The 18,369-nt window shown below is 52.5% G+C and overlaps 6 protein-coding genes across 6 annotated transcripts; 3 read left to right on the top strand and 3 right to left on the bottom strand.

Annotated features, from left to right (window-relative positions):
• The first annotated feature begins 5 nt into the window (after positions 1 to 5).
• On the top strand, positions 6 to 975 carry NECHADRAFT_60228 (60S ribosomal protein L1). Its single transcript, XM_003052156.1, has 3 exons — positions 6 to 114; positions 177 to 354; positions 408 to 975. Exons 1-3 carry the CDS (start codon positions 96 to 98, stop codon positions 862 to 864), a joined length of 654 nt encoding a protein of 217 aa, XP_003052202.1. The 5' UTR covers positions 6 to 95; the 3' UTR covers positions 865 to 975.
• Positions 976 to 1,415: 440 nt separating this feature from the next.
• On the bottom strand, positions 1,416 to 3,357 carry NECHADRAFT_60224 (glycosyltransferase family 22; the record flags this gene model as incomplete). Its single annotated transcript, XM_003051714.1, has 4 exons — positions 1,416 to 2,401; positions 2,590 to 2,632; positions 2,698 to 3,083; positions 3,249 to 3,357. The coding sequence occupies 4 exons, from the start codon at positions 3,355 to 3,357 to the stop codon at positions 1,518 to 1,520; spliced, it is 1,422 nt and encodes a 473-aa protein (XP_003051760.1). The 3' UTR covers positions 1,416 to 1,517.
• A 3,718-nt stretch (positions 3,358 to 7,075) lies between these two features.
• On the top strand, positions 7,076 to 8,352 carry NECHADRAFT_100118 (uncharacterized protein). Its single transcript, XM_003052155.1, has 5 exons — positions 7,076 to 7,209; positions 7,372 to 7,470; positions 7,528 to 7,625; positions 7,681 to 7,851; positions 7,910 to 8,352. The coding sequence occupies exons 2-5, from the start codon at positions 7,407 to 7,409 to the stop codon at positions 8,084 to 8,086; spliced, it is 510 nt and encodes a 169-aa protein (XP_003052201.1). The 5' UTR covers positions 7,076 to 7,209; positions 7,372 to 7,406; the 3' UTR covers positions 8,087 to 8,352.
• A 382-nt stretch (positions 8,353 to 8,734) lies between these two features.
• Positions 8,735 to 9,510, bottom strand: NECHADRAFT_73607 (60S ribosomal protein L39). The gene is made up of 3 exons (XM_003051713.1): positions 9,442 to 9,510; positions 9,161 to 9,261; positions 8,735 to 9,042 (listed from the first exon to the last, which is right to left on the bottom strand). The coding sequence occupies exons 1-3, from the start codon at positions 9,445 to 9,447 to the stop codon at positions 8,994 to 8,996; spliced, it is 156 nt and encodes a 51-aa protein (XP_003051759.1). The 5' UTR covers positions 9,448 to 9,510; the 3' UTR covers positions 8,735 to 8,993.
• A 1,180-nt stretch (positions 9,511 to 10,690) lies between these two features.
• Positions 10,691 to 11,674, top strand: NECHADRAFT_38639 (uncharacterized protein; the record flags this gene model as incomplete). The annotated part of the gene is made up of 4 exons (XM_003052154.1): positions 10,691 to 10,765; positions 10,827 to 10,865; positions 10,921 to 11,004; positions 11,072 to 11,674. The coding sequence occupies 4 exons, from the start codon at positions 10,691 to 10,693 to the stop codon at positions 11,672 to 11,674; spliced, it is 801 nt and encodes a 266-aa protein (XP_003052200.1).
• Positions 11,675 to 15,367: 3,693 nt separating this feature from the next.
• NECHADRAFT_38605 (uncharacterized protein) lies at positions 15,368 to 16,432 on the bottom strand (the record flags this gene model as incomplete). The annotated part of the gene is made up of 1 exon (XM_003051712.1): positions 15,368 to 16,432. One exon carries the CDS (start codon positions 16,430 to 16,432, stop codon positions 15,368 to 15,370), a length of 1,065 nt encoding a protein of 354 aa, XP_003051758.1.
• Positions 16,433 to 18,369: the final 1,937 nt, after the last annotated feature.

The raw sequence follows: 18,369 nt of genomic DNA, 5'->3' as shown, positions 1-18,369 counted from the left end.
TCACCCGCCCCGAAAGATTTCCTAGATCCCCTCAACCACGACTCGCCCTGACCACCATTAGATTGTAAAAGACCATCTATTGGGAGACTGTCAAAATGTCGAAGATCACAGTCGGTACGGAAACCTCTGGCGCCATCCTCAGCTACTCGTCGACAAATGTGCTAACCACCACGCAGCTAATGTCCGGACGCAAGTCGCCGAGCTCTTGGAGTACTCCAACGAGACCAAGAAGCGCAACTTCCTCGAGACCGTCGAGCTCCAGATCGGCCTGAAGAACTATGATCCCCAGCGTGACAAGCGTTTCTCTGGCACTATCAAGCTGCCTTCCATCCCCCGCCCCAACATGGCTGTCTGGTACGAGACTCGAGATACCCGAGCAGAGAGACACGAGCGCTAACTAGCTCCAGCATTCTTGGTGACCAGCACGATATCGACCGTGCCAAGCACGGTGGTGTCGATGCCATGTCCGCTGATGACTTGAAGAAGCTGAACAAGAACAAGAAGCTCATCAAGAAGCTCGCCCGCAAGTACGACGCCTTTGTCGCTTCCGAGGCCCTCATCAAGATGATTCCTCGTCTCCTCGGCCCCGGTCTGTCCAAGGCCGGCAAGTTCCCCACCCCCGTCTCCCACTCCGACGACCTCACCGGCAAGATCAACGAGGTCAAGTCCACCATCAAGTTCCAGCTCAAGAAGGTTCTGTGCATGGGTGTCGCCGTCGGCAACGTCGAGATGACCCAGGAGCAGCTCATTGGCAACATCATGCTCGCCATCAACTACCTCGTCTCTCTCCTGAAGAAGGGCTGGCAGAACGTTGGTAGCCTTACCATCAAGGCTACCATGTCTCCTCCCAAGCGCCTGTACTAAGTGTACTTCATTTGGTCTCTGCCTGAGATGGCCTAACAATCTTGTCCGCTGAGACGTGGACAATGCAGCTTAGACTAGGATGGCGGAAAAATTGAAGACTTTTGGACAATTCATGCTCTCTCATTGTGATGTAACGTGATGATGCTTCCTCTCAACAACGCTGTCCATGTGGTGTGACTATCTCGGTGTAATGCTAGGAGCGAAAGCACCCATGTGTCTTGATCTTGTTGTTAATGTTATTCAAGACCCTAGTCTTCAATGCATCAACACCTTGTGAATTATGCATCGCGAGCCCCGCAAGTGTTTCGAAGACCATCGAAGACATTTGGAAATTGCCTAGTTTCCATGACCCCCACAAGGCTCGCCGGATGACGCCAGTGACTCGATTCTCCTGGTGGCTGATGAGTCTTCGGGTCATTAATTGCGGGGAGAGCAAGGGGTCCTGGGCATGAGGCTGGCTGGTGGGGGAAATGAAGCCTTGATGATAATTTCAGCTGGTAAATCAGCCTGACCATCATGATGAGAAAAAGCAAGCAGCAGGCAAATGGGTTCATGGGCCACCCCAAGAACTAAAGTAGTTTTACATGGTCATTAACAGTGTCTAACTAGAGTCATAAAGCTGGAAAAGAGATATACGCCACCCCTTTCTTTCATCAGTTCGGGCAACTTTTCGTCACCCTCCAGGCGACAAGACCCCGCCGCCCAATCACTCTGACCAGAGTGCCCCAAACGCCGTCGTCCTCAAAGTCCAAATCATCCAGGTTCAAGTGCTGCCGGTAACGCCAAACCTCCCTAAATCGTAGCCCCTCCAGACCCTTGTTGGGGAGGTACGAGTCTAACCACGTCGCTGAGGCCGGGGCCATCAGGTACGTGCCGTTCTTCTCCTTCAGATACTCCTGGTTCCGTCTGTCGGCCGGGGTGTCACAGGTCGCGAGCTGGTATAGTTGCTCGAGAAGCAAGTCACCCTTGAGGCCCATGACGTCTCGCGTCGTCAGGACCTCGTTCTTCCCGTTAAGAAGCCAGACTGGTGGGGTATAAGTCTTCCACCAGATCGCCTGGGTTGCATCTGGTTGCTGGCTCAAAAAGACCTGCCCCGGCACCACCCCACCTTGGTGATAGATACCCATCATCACTCCAAGGAACAGGTTAAAAATGATCCATGCCGACATCCATAGCCGAAACACCGTCTGGTTCCGGGGCAGGTGGATCGATGATAGGAACAGCGGCACCGTCGGCAATAAGAATCTCGCCTCTTGATGCTGGAAAGCCGAAAGAACAACTAGTCCAGAAATAGCCGAGTAGAGCCGAAGGGAAAAGGCAGGCTTGAAGATCAAAAGTGCCGCAGCTGGACCCAGCAGCAAAGGCAGGTTTGCGACCAGATGCTGGTACCACGGGTGAAGGCCATGCTGGGCCAAATTCTCAGTGGCCGAGTTGTATTTGAAGTTGTTGAGGGGTGTGATTACGGGCTTGTTGATCAAGTCGGTCCATGTGATAGGACTAGGCAGATAGAATGCAGTATCCAACCCGATGGCAATCACTGTCGTCACGGCCGCAGCCAAAATCAAGCACACAAGAGATCCAGGCCTGTGAAGATTGTTAGCTCGGGCTCTCCCGCGCCAAGCGCAGGTGGGTTATCTGACCTCTTCCAGAAGACGGGAATCAGGCGAAACCCGGGAATAACAAGGAAGGCTGGAAAGGTAATTCGGTTGAAGACGCCAAACACACCAACTATTCCGAGAACAGTGGCGGATAGGACGCATGACCGTTGCTGCACATTGATATCTTGTCAGCTGATTTGTCCATTTAGCGGCGACGTGGGAAAAAAAGACGAACCCGTGGATCAGCGAGTCGCTGGATCAAGACCAGACTCCACGCGACTACCAATGTTTCAATAGAGTTGGAAAACGTGTGCGTCTGGTAGGTCCACGTCACGTAGGACGAGGCAACCAAGAGAACTGCGACCCTGCGATGCCTCGGCGACTGGATCAATTCGTGTAGCGCCCAGTCCTCGAGCACGAAGCTAATCAAGAACATGAGGACGCGCAGGGTCCAGAAAACGGCAATCGGGGGTATCTCGCCGTCCTGTCCATTACCGATCCATAGCCACCGCAGGAGGAGCATCGGGAGACCGTAGACTGGCCATAGTGGAAAGACGCTTCGAATCGGGTTCTCGCTCGTAAATTCCCAGGTATGGCGCACAGGGTAACTAAAGATCTGTCCTATTGATGGGAGCGTAACGGTCAGCTTGTGGCTCTCTTACTTGCAGAAGCGGGACGCAGTTGGCGAGCACATTCGGCTGGATATCAAAGCTGACAAGAGCAACAAATCTGGCTTGTGCAACGCGACGGCAAGGAAGCGCAGGAAGGCAGAAGCGGGAAACATACCGGCTATGACCTCGGGGCCTTGAAAGTTCTCGTCGGGGTGTAGATAGCTGGGTGACAATGCAAACCACAGCCGGATGAGAACCAGAGTGAGATATGTCCGCCGCCACATAGTTCTTAGCAGTGAGGAGCGGGCAGAGCAAGCATGTGCTTAGTCGCGAGGCGCAAAGGCATCGAGCATCTGCGAAAGCGAGGACGAATACGACGGCCGAGAGTCGCAAAGTACACAGCAGCCGATTCGAGATGACGCAGCAGTCGTCGCAATGGTGGGCAGTGACAATCTAATGGAAGAGAGAAATTGCCAACGATCGAGGAGTACTCGAATGCAAAACCAAAATTATCGTATCGTATCGAAGAATGCCCAAGACATAGAATAGGTACAGTTCGTGCGGGCTCGGTTAGGTGTATGTGCGTGGCGGGCAGCGTCTCGGTGTCGGTGTCGGTATCGGTCGTGGAGGTGGGCAAAGGTGAGGGGAAGTGAAAGAAGCCCAATCAATGATTAACTAGGTACTATAGGGATGAATATGGTTCAAGGCAAGCTCGAGGAAACAGACAAGAACATGGACAAGGAGACGAACAAAATAGAGAAACAAAAGGAAGCGGCGGGAGGGTGATGTTTGTAGGTATAGGTGGTAGGTATAGGTCTAACCCCGTCACAAGCGGTTCTCTGTTGGGGTGGTTTCCATATGGGGGCTCGCTCACACACCACCACTACCGGGTGCCGTCCATGTGCAAGCAAATGCAAATGTCAGTAGGTACGTATCGGCCAGTCCCAAGCCCAAGGATAAGAGTGGGAGGGTGACGCACAAGGGGGCTAGGGGGAGCCAGGGCGGGCGCCAGCTCTAAACACGGCCAGTTGGAGAGGGCACCGTCACCCGGGATGGGCGGAACTAACGGAAGGGATGGCCGCTGGAAGTGGCCCACAGCGTCCGCTAGAAGCTTTCTTAGGGGCTGCGGGACAGGGGGAGGCGACTTCCGGGGGGGACTCTGGGCGAGTGCAATGGCAGCCTCTCAAGCCTCCTGAATCTCCAGGAATTACGACCTACGGAGGTAGTCAAGCTAGGTGGGAAGCCGTCGGCTTGGGGAGGCTGAAACGGTTGAGCCCGGCTTGTCGAGAATCAGAGACAGAATCTCTAGAACAAAAACAAACTCCACGGCAACCCGCAAGCCAACCCAGCCAAGCAGAGGCTCTGTGGCATGGAGCTCGGATGGAGCCCTGCCAGAAGAAGCCAATCCATGACGCTAAGCCCTTTGGAACCGAGATCTCAGAGTCTCCCTCGTCCTCTGATACGCCAGATGGCAGACGACAAGGATGAGATCCAACTGGGCAATTCCCAGGGCGGTGGTAATCTTGTGTGCAATTACAAGCCATTTCACAACGCCCATTGACAAGGCCATGCCCATGGCCTGTTTTCCCATTCATCACCGCCCTGCAAACACGTGTTGGGCCCGTCCAGTCTCCTTTTCTGCCGCCCCGCGCATCGCCCAGCTCCCGTCCTGCCCCGGGGTGCCAGCATGTCACACGATTCTGCTGCATGGCACGCATCCACCGCTTCAACGGTCCCCCCAGCGCAAAGGCGGTCGGCCATGTCAATTTGCCCTACCCGTAGCGCTGGAACGCTCGTGTGTGGCAAGGCACCCGGTGCTTTTTGGACGGGAGTTTAAGCATGGTGAGATCGAGGGGCACCTTGATTGGCATGGTGGTGGGCTGGGTCGCTGCCGCTCCTTGCTCTGGGGACTGCTGCCATGGCATGCATGCCGCGACGTTTTGAATTGCCCTTTGGGACGCCATCACCGCCTTTGTTGCATGATATGGCCCTGGCCATCATGATCTCGAGGCACCATGTCTGTCCTTCCCTCTGTGGGACTCGGCCGAGCAGTAGAGGCTGAGTCTTGTTTGATGGACGGGGGCGCGCGGGGCCATTATCTGACCATGGTTGCGTCTCTCGGAGCGAAGACGAGGCAGGCCAGCCATCTAGGCACTGATCAACTGGATCTCGCAAGGGCATTCCCGCTTCCCTCTAGATGGGGGTGGACCAACTCATGGTCTGTCCATCGCGAGGGCTGCAGGGTTAACCGCTCGAGAGCACAGCACAGCACGCACAGCGCAGCATGTAAAGCACTGACTGTCTTCCCCAACAAAATCAGCCTGAATTGATCAAACGCCACGGTGACAGAATCGACAAGGGATGGAGACCGAGTACGATGGACGACCAGCATCATCTCTGCCATGGTAATGACGATGTCTTGCAGTCACCAGCGCATGGACCTTTGCAGGGCTCCCTTTGATCTCACCAAATTCCCACGACGAGTCTCTCCACCGGCATTTCCTCACTTGTTTTGCCTTGGGTTGAAAGGGCCGATACTCATATCTCGTTATTGTCGCATGCTTCGGCAAGTGGCATTGATGATACCCGATGGCTTGATATGAGGTCGGGTTCTCTTTCAGACAAAGTCTGTGCCATGTCGTGGTCACGGTAGTCGCAACTTTAAAGGTATGCGGGCACGCGAGAAGGTGTCCTCGGTCAGTTACCGAAGGTGAGCGTTTTGCTAGACCAGATCATGATCGACTTGATAGTTGCAGACGACGTCGAACTTGGCAGAGTTGGTTGTCTAGGTCGGTCGGCACTGAGAATATGTGACGCCACGAAGCTAGTCAGTCCGTTCGCTATGCATAGGTTAGGTTCCAAAGCGTCCACTACAACCTTAGGCTTACTTACCTAGTATGCCTAGGAAACCGACTATTGTTTTCTCCGCCTTTTGGTCTGAATCAAAAAGCACCAACTTGAGGAGCTAGGTTGCCAGTGACAGCTTGATCACGGGAGAGTCACATGGTTTCCCCAGGATGATGACTAACCTGGCAGGCAGAGATTGAGAAGACACCACCTGGGTCAAGGAAAAAACGAGACACGAGGATAAATACAATACTTAATCCTACTCTAAATATAATCAATAAATAATAATAAAATATATATATAAAATCCCCTAATTATTATATTATTTTATACTAATTTTTATAAATTTTATTCATAAGGAAGGCATAAGGTAATTCTCTTTATACCTACTCTGGCGTCTCATTTATTTCTTTGCCCACGTGGACACCAAGGTTGACAACACTTACCTACCTAGGCAAGTAATAGAACTGAGCAAATATAATTGGTTTTCCTCTCTTTTTATGATTTTTTTTTTTTTGTGCATCCCTTGAAGTTCTCGCAATGAACACCCTGCTATGCTTTCCCTTGTCGAGGTGGCTAGCCGTGCTTATGAGTACGGGCCTAGACGGGATCTCACATGGTTCTGTGGCTGTACCTCATCCGTCTCACCTTAACAAACCACCGTGGCTCAGAAGGAGCACAACATAGGCGAATATTCGGGACTTGATGGAATCGGATCCTTCGGCTGAAGCTCCTTGGCGACTTACCTGCCTCTGCATTGACGGTCAGCCAGCCGAAATAGAATGAAAACAAAGAGCATTCCGGGCCGGTATGCACAAGACTTGGTACCTGGTACATTGTCTTTATCGTCGTATCGACTCTTTCACCAACAAAGACTGTGAGTGTTGGACAAACATGAACAGAACAAACATCTTCCCGATGCATTTCTTTAACCTTGTCAGCTGCAAGGTTCCTGAACAGGATGGGGTTATTTAGCTCCGTGTTCCAAAATACCTTCTCTCACGCAGGCTGCCGCCTGACTCCTTTGACTTGCGCCGAAGGCAGCAGTGGCCAACCAACTCCACTGCATGGTCAACGACCAGCATATAATGCTCTCGTCTTTCCGCGACAAGGCCAACATTTTTTCCCTCTCTCCTCATCACACAGCTTATTTGAGAAACATCATCGATAAAGCTCAATCAATTCACCCTCAAACGCGACTTCGCAGAAAATCAAATCTCGATAACTTTACACTTCCCGCGTCTTTATTAGTCAGGGTCCTCCTCTGAATCACAGCCCTGTGGCCCAAGGTACGTCGTTGGTTGACAGACACGCAGCCCCACGCTCAGCCGACCCCGCAGACTCTGGCCTGCTGCTCTACTTCCTCCAACTTCCATCATCATCACACCGCACGCCGTGACAATCTTTCGCCTCCCTCATAGTCGCCAAGTCCGTCGCGCTCACATCTACAGATTTTACAGGAATCATCATATCATCAACCACCACAATGTCTGACGCCCCCTCCTCGAAGGTCTGGCTTGTCTCCAACGACAACGCCAAAATCGAAGTCGGTAAGCTTGCGCCACTCTGTGCATTCTCGTTCGTCATGATGCTAACAACACCCATAGATCGCACCGTCGTTGAGCGCTCAATGCTGCTGAAGAACATGCTCGACGATCTTGGTGATGTCGACATCAGCGCGGATAACCCCATCCCCATTCCCAACGTGAGCCCATCTCCCTTCCTATATGTTTGCATTTGATTGCTGACATGTCCTCCAGGTCAACGAAGCCGTCCTCCGCAAGGTGATCGAGTGGTGCGACCACCACCGTGGCGACCCTCCCCAAGCTGCCGATGACGAGTCGGACGCCCGCAAGAAGACCACTGATATTGAGGAGTGGGACCAGAAGTTCATGCAGGTTGACCAGGAGATGCTCTTTGAGATCATCCTCGTATGTTGCGCCTCCCATCATTAACTATCAAAGCACTTACTAACATTTGATATTACAGGCCTCTAACTACCTCGACATCAAGCCCCTTCTTGATGTTGGCTGCAAGACCGTCGCCAACATGATCAAGGGCAAGTCCCCTGAGGAGATCCGAAAGACATTCAACATCACCAACGACTTCACCCCCGAAGAGGAGGAGCAGATCCGCCGCGAGAACGAGTGGGCTGAGGACCGTTGAAATTGACCGGATGAGTTCCAGAGAGGTTCAGGCAATTGGCGTTTGGGTTTATTGCGCGTTGATTTGGCCACGGTTGGCACGCAAGGAGCATGAAGAAACCTGTACCGGAGCAGCATAGCTGCACTAGGCAGGCTCTTCTCAACACTCACACGACGCAATATTTCGGTTAACTAGTTTGCTCTTTGACTTGCGGCAGAGCGCTGGAGGCGTTCTCCGGGGTAACGACTACCTGTAGCATTTAAAAATAGATGCGAACTCCCAACTTTAAAGTGTGTGCATGGTGATTGTCCTTCTAAAGAAGAAAACGTTGAGAGCAGCAACCTCGTGATCCTTTGTTTCGGGCAGAAACGACCAACGAAGTAAAGCGTAAACACTCGATCCTTTGTTTCGATTCAGGTCCATGTTCTGAGACGAAACGTGGCAGGCAGTCTAGTGGTACAATGCAGTATTTCATTCAAGCACAGTTCAAATATTCCATTCCTGGGCACAGTTGAATCTTGAAGCGTCGAGCCTTGGGACTCATAGTTGACATGACAGTTGCTTCATAGTTTGACGTAGAGTTGGACATGACGCTTCATACGAAGCTTGATATGAGGCTTGTTCACGACGGGATGGTGATGTTTCCGTGTGGTTCAGGCCCGTTCTTTTGGGGCATCAAAAGTCTTTGCATTTCCTTTTTCCCTATGACCGTCCGTGTGACATGCAGTAACCGCAAGAATCGACAAACCAGGCAACCGGCCCATCCCCCCGTGCGCTGAGCACGCAACAACCCCCATTTCACGCCGTGACGAAAGTTCTCTCCCTCCCCTTTCCCGTTTCACATCATCGTGATGCCATGCCCAAGAAGAAGTAGTCGGGTGTCGATGCACAGGCTCGGAAGTGGACGACAAAATTGCACAAGAGCAATTTAGATGCCGATGCGGGTCTTGCGCCAGTGCCTTCGCTTAGCGTTGTAGCTGTAGAGAAATGTTAGTGAGGAGATCTTGATCCAGGGTGTGTGAGGTTTGGCGAGGAGTGGAAGGAAGGGGTCCGTGGTCGTAGATCGTGAATCGTCGGGGGAGTTGTTAAACGCACCGGATGGTGTTGCCAGTTCGGAGGCGAATCCACTGAGGCACAGGGCGGTTCTGCTTCTGGGCCTTGGCAAGCTTCTGCTTGGTACGGAAAGACTTGTGGCTCTGTAGCAAAAGGCAAGATGCGTTAGCGATCGAGTTATTCAAGAGATCACAGCGCAACCCTCGAGCGTCATCGCATCTTGATCCGTCGACGAGAGGAAAGCCGTTGTCGCGTATTTCTCATCGTCGACAGATTGAGAGGCGCGCTTCAGAGGAGCGAGGCAAGGGGAGGGGGTGCCATACCGGCATCTTGACGGCGTTGATGATCGAGTCGGTCGTTGGGTGGTGAATCGATTTGCGAGGAGTTGAGACGTCAAGGAATTTTTGGCTCACACGGGTAGAGGGCGTGAAAGCCCTAGCGAGGAGAGAATGATCTTGTGGGTGTGGCTGGTGGACTGTGGCGTAGCGAGCTTTTGCCTCAGGCAGAAAGCTGTGGTTCGCTGAGTCAGCCAAATGCCAGCTCGGCAGGGCAGAGTGGCATTGACAAAATAAGCCGTCATGGGGCAGGGATCTGGGGCAACGGCTTAACTGTAAGCGAGAGGCCTCTCTTGTGGACCGTGATGATGGAACCCTGATTCAATCTACAGCCCTGCCATGTTTGTTCGTTCTCGGCCAAGACGGCACCGAGGACCATAGAGTTTGAGCCCCTAACTGAAGGATACTCGGTTTCGGTCTCGGTCTTGTATATGGATGATTCTGCAATGGGGGTTTCGCTGAACAACGCCACCAACGAGTAGGCACAACGTTGAGCTGTCTCAGCTGCAGTGCGAGTCTTGAAGAGCATCTTTAAGAAACATGAGAGCATCTATTGGATCATGAGGGTGCTAGATTCATGGTGGCTTTAGATAATAGGCCATCCAACACCAGTCTCTCACTTGAGCCTAACGGCATTTTAACATTGGCTCCGCATGAACCTACCAAGTTGCAGAAACTCACCGTAGATTTGAGCTTCTACTAATTACACCAAAGAAAAAGGATGCAACGTTAAAAATAACCCCAGTCTTGCAGCGAGCAGGCATACATAGCCTTTTGAATTACAGGGGGTGAAAGAGACTGGCCCGGGCGGTTTATTTTGTCGGGCGCTTGGACCAGCCTAACCCGCCAAAAAGAGCAACTTGTCCATCAAGCGGGCCGCCCCCCAAGTCCAAGTCCTTTTTTTGAATCGCATTGGAGGTCAGGTCCAGAAAAAAAGGGGATCTTCCCGAGCAATTACTAAGTAAAGACGCCCCTCGAACTTGTTGCCACGAGGCACGCGACGAAAGAAAGACGGTCACTTGAGCGCATCATTTCCCTGTCGATCCCCCCGACTCGACGACTCTGTTCTTCTTCCTATCCTTTCCTCTTGGTGCTGAGCATAGCAAACCACGAGACCGAGCTACTCTAGGCGGACGAGCGAGCGATAACAGCTTCAAGTGGTGACCATCTAGACATCCATCACCACCACGGACGGACCAGAGCGAATAACACAAGACATCTTCTCACATCAAACAACATGGGTAACTCAGTATCATGGCTGTCGGGCCTGCTGTGGGCAAAGAAGGAGATTAGGATATTGATTCTGGGTCTGGTACGATGACGTTGGTCCTACCGCCATCACCAACGTGGACGCTAACGAGGCGGCATCGCAGGATAACGCTGGCAAGACAACTCTGCTCTACCGGTTGAAGGTTCGACACCCGTTCTCCCTCCGAGCTTGAGTGCATGCTGACCATGATTTGTCAGGTTGGCGAGGTTGTCACGACGATACCCACCATAGGTTTCAACGTCGAATCCGTCACCTACAAGAATCTTAATTTCAACGTCTGGGTATGAGCCATACCTTCGGGTTACCGCCTTGAACAACTTCGAAATACTAACACCGACACCCTTGCAGGATCTCGGTGGTCAAACAAGCATCCGACCATACTGGCGGTGCTACTACGCCAACACGGCGGCCGTCATCTTCGTGGTGGATTCTACCGATATCGAGCGATTACAGACGGCATCAGAAGAGCTCTCGGCCATGCTAAACGAGGAAGAGCTCAAGGATGCGGCGCTCCTGGTGTTTGCCAACAAGCAGGATCAACCCGGAGCCAAGGGCGCGGGCGAGATCTCGGAGGCGCTGCGTCTGGGCGAGCTACGCGACCGCAACTGGAGCATCATGGCGTGCTCGGCGGTCGACGGCAGCGGTGTGAATGAGGGCATGGATTGGCTTGTGGTGAGTTTGTCCCTGATGCTTTCCAAGGGACATTATACTGATGTGTATCTTAGCAAACCGTCAACCAAGACTAAGCCCAGCCCTCCAATGACGATTTTTCCTTGCACCTCGGTTTGGCATTTGTACAACAGACGACATGAAATGATTGCAACAACAACCACCAACACCTCACGGTTCAGTGGCATCTGGGTAGACAGCGTATACGGAGGAGGAGAACGAAAGCAGATGATGACTCGGCGTCACAGGGAAAGGAGCCCGCTGATTCCTGAGAAGGGTTAAAGGCGCGTGAGGAAGGGGGGGGGGGGGGGGGGGGGGGTATATGATAGTACAACTTTTCTAATGCTACAATCCGGGTCCGGTTGTGTCCCGGCTATGATTCTTGCTGCAACCTTTAATCCGACTAGTGGAATGGCAAGGATGGAGAGTTTGAGCTGTTAGTCTGTGCAAGTGATATCCCGGTTTAAATGCCGAGACCCTTGTAACGGCACTTGTAGGAACCTGGCACTGTATGACCTGATGTTGGATATACAACATTCAGGGAGACCTCGAGGCTTCCTGGTTCTGACTTGGATAGCAACAACCCAGCAAGGTAAAGAGCGTGATATCGCGGTAGTCGAGTTTGCTTTCAAGTATCACGAGCCAAAAGTTTAGAGGATCAACGAGTGAGTAATCCTAAAACATGCATATCACCGTGGCTAGGGAGTGTACTGAGCTCGATCATGCGTGCTACATGGTTGCGGCTGGCTCTACCTCAACTGTCTACTGTGGATTTAGGTAGATGCTTGTCATATTTCCTCCTCTATGCTAAATACATCGCTACTATTCTCATTATGTGAAAGTTTGTTTCCGCCTGGGACGATCTATGAGAGGAAATTTAGTAATTGTAACCTTTGGATAAAGGGAATAATTTGAGTGGTGTGATTAAGACGATGAGTTCATATATGACTGAGCACCTGATTCATGAAGGATCCTGGAGGGACTATGGTAGTCCATTCCGAGTATGAATTAATAGGGAGGACCGACTACAGCTCAGGCATCCAATTAATACTGGTGCCGTGCTGGTGGTAAAGCCGAGGTTAGTTGATGAGATGAAGGTTTCGGGGTTGAAGAGGGCGCATGGAACAGACCCGTTGCTAGCCTGGGAGGTCAAACAACTTGATCATGCGTGTATGAGTCTCTACTTGGAGCGGAAGGTAAAAGCAGACTTGGCATTAGCAAACATGTTGACAGATTCTCATAGAGCGGAGAGGATAGGAAAGGAGAAGAATGACCGACGGGGGAAAACTGCCGGAACGGAGCCCGGATATTTTATATGCACTCACTCAGACTTACACTGTCTTCTTATTTCCAACTGTTAGTCTGGCCTGGTACCCCTCCACTGGCAAGCGGTATGCCATCGTGTGTTGAGTATTCATTGCCCTATGTGCTGCCACTTACTACAAGTAGGGGTAGGGAATGAAGCACTGCGAGTTGTCCATTGCTGTTGGTCACGAGGAATGAATACAGTCAAATACAGTCCCTCTGTGTGTCATTTTTGACCTTTGTAGATAATATCAACCTGAGACTCGGCGAGAAGCTTTTCGTAGATGTTGCCTTAGGGGCCACCAGCTTCTACAGCGTCCTTGACAAAGTACCAGCCGACAGGGAAACTCCATCACCAGTATTCCGTGCCATCTTTCTATCAGCCGCGGTGATATATAGGAAAGGAGTAATACCACGTTGTCCGCGGTTGGCACTGGCCTTGGAGCAGTTGCTGGGAGCAAGCGGCAGATCTCTACCAACATAGCACCAGAAGACGGTGATTCCAGGTCTTCCTAACCAGCAAAACACTGTGAGTTCATGTTGAAATATATCCATTGAGTTCGAGTTAGGAGTCCTTTCATAATTTTTAATCTTAACTAGAGTTTATTTACTGCCAAGGGTCAGTCATGTAAAGCTGCCCGTGTATATACTCCCTTCTTGACGCAGGTCAAAGAGTTATGAACGCGGAAATACCCAGCAAGTGGAGTGAGATGAGACGCAACAATCAGTAGGGTGTGTAATACACCATTACTATCTCATGCAGGTAGTCTAACCTAAGCTGAGTAACGACCAACACCAAGTGACAGCCTGGCTATGTGGTTTAGGGATTGCAGTATATTCAACATGTCACATCACAATCAGGTACGGGAAGAAAGCTTCATTGAATCTGTTTTTTTTTATTGTTCAGATTAACTAATACTGCAACGACAAGACAACGAGCAGGGACGCTTGTAGCAAAGCAGGCTTGTCCTTGTGTTTGGGAACCGCCGCCAGGGCGTATCCTGTTTCCCTCGCACGCCACTAGATACCAGCATCTCGGCCGCAGGACTCAGGGTCCGGAGTGGGCTTTGGCACTGCCCTGCAGTCACCAGCTCCACTCTCTTGCGGCCTAACCCAGCTCGCCTGGACAGGCCAAGCAGACCAAGCTGCTCTGACCTGTCCGACGTGAAGGGTCTGTAGGGAGACGATCCTACAGTCGCCCTAGTCTATCCTCGCCCAGGTCCCCGTGGCAGTCCCGATCACCCGGCATGTGGCCGAGCCGCAGATCCATCCTCGAAGCGGCGTCCTCCACACACCAGAAGGCCCGGCTAGCAGGCTCAGCGGCGTTGTGGTTTTCACCTCGACTCGGCCATCTACGGTCATCCACATCCGGGGACCGGAACTCCTAGAGGACGAGGGTTATTGTTTTTGAGGATGAGTGACCAGGGCGTGTCGGCTAGACAGAGGCTGCGCGACTGCATCTGCACGGCAGAAGTACAGTGCCCAGCTCATTGGAAGAGTCCCATGAGTTCACTCCATCTTTCCATTTGGTGCGTTCCGGTCGACACTTGGTCGCCGGCGCACAGCGGTGATCCCGTTGACAACCAGTGTCATGCCTCGACGGTGATATTCCAGATATTCCGTGTTGGCTACGCGATGATGTGTAGTCGAGACGGCCTTGCGATCAGACATCCTGAAATCCAGTCCAGGTGCCATCTGTTAGGCTAGTCATCGTGCCGAATGAAGCGTATGTGCTCAGTGTTCGATAGGCTTTCGAAGAGAAGTCATGTTTCGACATCAAGCCGAAAGTTCGTGATTCTGTTCGTAAGTCGTACCAGGTCTGAAAAGGTAGTCGTCATTCGTCATCGATTCGTAGAAAAGGTCGTCATTAAAAAATTATCGTCGTCGTAATTCGGGAACAAGGCCAAGGAAAGAGTCGAAGCGAGAGTGTTTGTTGTGAGTGTGAGTTTGTGCTTCGGTTGAAACCGAGCGATCCAGTCGTGCTCCTTGTATGGGGGTAGGGGTATCTTCCGAGAAAGCCTCTATGCCGAAAGAATAAAAAAAAGAGAAAGAAAGTTCCGGGGATATCGAGAATCCAAAAGTTTCTGTCTCGGACTTGGCCGAGCGTCGTGCATTGCTGCGTGTTCGTCTTTTTCTTGTTGTGAATGAACCAAAAGATAGATGACGGAAGGAAAAAAGGCCAAAAGAAAACAAGCCGCCTGTATCGAATCCCTGCCCGGTTGTAAATGCATTCCAAATACCCGCCCCGGATCCAGCCATTTGTGGTGTGGTAGATGAAAGAAAACCCAGAGTTGGAAAACTGAGATAGATGTTGTTTGTTTGTTGTGAACGACCGTTCGAGTGTGTTTCCCGGAGAGGAATAGAGACCAGATCAGATTCCCCGAAACCAAAAAAGACCGCTTGCTATGAGGACAAAGGAAATAGTAAAATAAAAAAGAAGAACCAAAGAAATCAGATCAAGCAACGCGAAGAGGGGATATTTGTTGACTTGTTCGAAACACCGTTCCTGATGCAGTAAAACGCCGGTATGCCCATGATGGATGATAGTTCTATGCCGCTGCGAAATTGAGAGCTTCAACTTTTCTCCGGGAAACGAGGAAGGGGATGCGGGTGCGTGCTGTATTAGCTCGAGGTCGTCACCACTGGATAGCTGTCCTGGGGCCCTGGTTGTCACATGATGGTAGCGTACTCCTGGTATCGATCCCAGTTGAAGCCGCCCATGCCACCCATGCCGCTCATGGTGCCCATACCGCCCATACCTCCCATGCTAACGCTGACACCGCATTGTGCAGGAGCAAGCATGCTAGGGAGGGGGAGGGCGGGGATGGGTGCTGTCACCTGAGGTGAGCTCCAGAAGAAGCCGGCGGTGGACTGAGGCTGGGTGTATGCGGGAGTAGGTGACAGGTCGCTCATGGTCATGGGCGCCCAGATGGGGCTGGTGTTGGAGTCGGCCGACGATGTTACACTGGGGCTTGAAGGAAGGACTCTCCACGACTCAACAGCGGGGAGGCTGCCGGGCATGCCGGCCTGCGACCACATGTTGGTAGCGGGAGAGCTGGGCAGCAGTGTAGGTTGTCGGACAACATCAACGACGCGGGGAGGGGGAGGCAGCAGAGGCTTCATGAGGGCAAAGATGTTGTTCTTGACTTCCTCGCTCTTGCCACAGAGAAGTTCGCCAGCACCCTCTTCCTCAAGGCCTTCAAGAGCCGAGACGTGGGTGCGGAAGACAAACTTGTTGATGGCCTGGACAAAGTCCTCATGAAGCTTCTTGCACTGCTGCTCCTTGTCTGACCAGTCGTAGGTGTTGGCCTTGGCGTCGACGCAGTAGACCTCCTTGTGGTACTCAACGAGGGTCTCGATGGTGTCCTTGGTGAGCTTGTAAGCGACCTCGTTGCGCAGAACCATGTCGACGTGCACGATGTAAGCCTCCAGGTGGACGAGCTCGTAGTTCATGATGGCCTCGACGAGGGGGTTGCCAGCATCACGCTTAAAGTCGGACTCGGGAGTCTTGGGGAGCATGATCGAGGTGAGGGTCCAGATGGCATTGGGTGATGAGAGAGTCTCGGTGAGGCATCGCTGGTGCTGAGGGACACTGTTGAGAGGACGCTTTACTCGGTTGATGCGCTTGAGAGTTTGTGTGAGCCAAGGCTCAACCTTGGAACCCAGGACGACATTGACGGACGAAGCTCGAGGAGCGAAGGCGGCAGCCGAAGCCGGAAGTAGTTGCACGGGCATGTTGTAAGTCGGAGTTGTGAAGCTGAAGGCGCGCGGGCGCAGGGATATATGGCGGGGTAAACTTGGCTTAGGTTGAGCACAGTCGTAGACGTTGGCTCGGGCGGAAGACGGTGGGGGGATTGGAGGTCGAACAAGAATATATATCAAAAAAGGAAAAAGGTATCGGATGACGGAGCAGAGCAGGGATTCGGGGGATATAATAGACTAGAGTTGTCTGTCTAAATCGTTTGGCAAATAGATTTGAAATCGCCTGCAAAGCTGCCGCAACCGAGAAAGAAGAGAACGTAGGACGAGTTGCTCGTGAGAGGGAAGAAAAAGGAAGAGAGAAGGGGCAACGGAGGGTGGTGTGGGGAGATGATATACTTGCACAAGAGCCGTGGTGCGCGTGCGTGTGTGGTGGGTGTGGATGCCAGTGGGTGTCAGCCGGTTTAGCGGGCGAGGAGAGAGCTAAAAGTGCGCCCTGTATTTTGTAGGTCCATCGATGGTCATGGTGGCTACAGGCTGTGTCGATAGCGCATGAGCAAAAGCTGCAGGCGACGGCCCACTATGCTGAGGGAGCCAGGCCTAGCACGAGGGCCTCCTCAGAAGCGAAGCCCAGCCCAGCCCAGCCAGTCCAGCCCACCTGCACCTAGGCCGTCCTGCAGGATGGGTCGGGACAGGTACCAAAAGCAGCCATGCCAGGCGACTTGGGGACATCGGTCACGGCGGCGTCGGAGCGGAGGTCTCTCCCTCTCTCTCCATCCATCTGCATCTGCACGGCACTGACCATGGATGTCCATCTCCATGTCCATCCCTACTGAGAGGGGGGGTGGTTCTCGGAGGAGGCGTGCGGCTGTGTTGATACGGCCTGCATATGTACCACGCATATTACGGCTCCAGGCAACCTACGCAACGGGATAGACAAATGGCCGTGTAGCTGAAAGACAAAGCTGCATGCGTATCTGCTAGGCAGGGAAGATCAAGAGATTCTTGTGTGTTGCGAGTTGCAAGGGGACTAGGTAAAAAAAGGCTGGAAACTTGGGAAAAATGGTGGGTGTGGCGCTCCCAAGTACCGGTACCTTGGGCGACGGTGGCTTGCTGTACCCTCCCCGGTGGAAACGTCTCCTCTCTAACAAGCATCAAGGACACGACCAATTCGCAGCATACACTCAATCACTGCAGCTTCACTTGTCATCAGGCAATTCTTTAATCAAACAGAGTGACGTGAATCAGCTCGTAATCTTATCATCCATACCCAGGCTCTTGGAAATCTCACCCTCTCCCTTCTCCCTATCCTCCCGCAATGCCGAAGTAGTCACAGCCACATCCCGGCCCATGCCCTTCCCTGCCCTAGCCGCTGTCCTGTCCCGTCCGGACGAAACCAGACAGAACAAACAAGAAACGAAACAACCGCCGGCGCTTCTTGTCATCCCCCTGCCATGATCCCAGTCTTCTCGCCTTGCCCTATTCCGCCAAGTGAACTGACCTTGCACATCCTTTCTTCAACGAAGCCCTCACGGCACCTCTATACTATAGCCTTGACCTGATATAGACCTTTGTAGGAGTGAAATGTGATCTGTTCTACGGCTAGAAAGCCCTCTCCTCACAAACCATGCCACTCCGACCAAGGGCGAGACCCTTCGGGCACATCCCTCTCCACGGCTGGTTCGTTTCCTCACCATATGCGACCTCCTCTTCGACCTATGGCTTACGAGTCTTGCCGCCTCGTTTCATTCCAGTCCCCAAACTCGTGAGGGCGCTCGGCATATGTCTTTCCATGCCCGTGCTCGTCCCACGGAGTGCTTCCCCGTAGCCCAAACATCAGGGCAAAGACCTGGTGAGAGAGGGGGTTGCGCCGCTTATGCAAGCTTCAGAATCCAGCACGAAAAAGGCCCCATGGCGGATCTGGCCGCCGTCTCTGTTTCCACGAGAGACACAGCGAGCAGCCCATTCGTGCC

This window comes from Fusarium vanettenii, assembly GCF_000151355.1.
Source record: "Fusarium vanettenii 77-13-4 chromosome 4 genomic scaffold NECHAsca_3_chr4_2_0, whole genome shotgun sequence".
NCBI classification, from domain to species: domain Eukaryota; kingdom Fungi; phylum Ascomycota; class Sordariomycetes; order Hypocreales; family Nectriaceae; genus Fusarium; species Fusarium vanettenii.
This window is presented reverse-complemented; position numbering and strand designations above follow the sequence as displayed.

Coding starts and splice junctions, on each gene's coding strand:
- NECHADRAFT_60228 (XM_003052156.1), top strand. Junction 355..407: donor CGCCCCAACATGGCTGTCTG/GTACGAGACTCG, acceptor AACTAGCTCCAG/CATTCTTGGTGACCAGCACG.
- NECHADRAFT_100118 (XM_003052155.1), top strand. CDS start 7,407: ATGTCTGACGCCCCCTCCTCGAAGGTCTGGCTTGTCTCCAACGACAAC. Junction 7,626..7,680: donor ACCCCATCCCCATTCCCAAC/GTGAGCCCATCT, acceptor CATGTCCTCCAG/GTCAACGAAGCCGTCCTCCG. Junction 7,852..7,909: donor TGCTCTTTGAGATCATCCTC/GTATGTTGCGCC, acceptor TTGATATTACAG/GCCTCTAACTACCTCGACAT.
- NECHADRAFT_73607 (XM_003051713.1), bottom strand. Junction 9,043..9,160: donor CGAACTGGCAACACCATCCG/GTGCGTTTAACA, acceptor ATTTCTCTACAG/CTACAACGCTAAGCGAAGGC.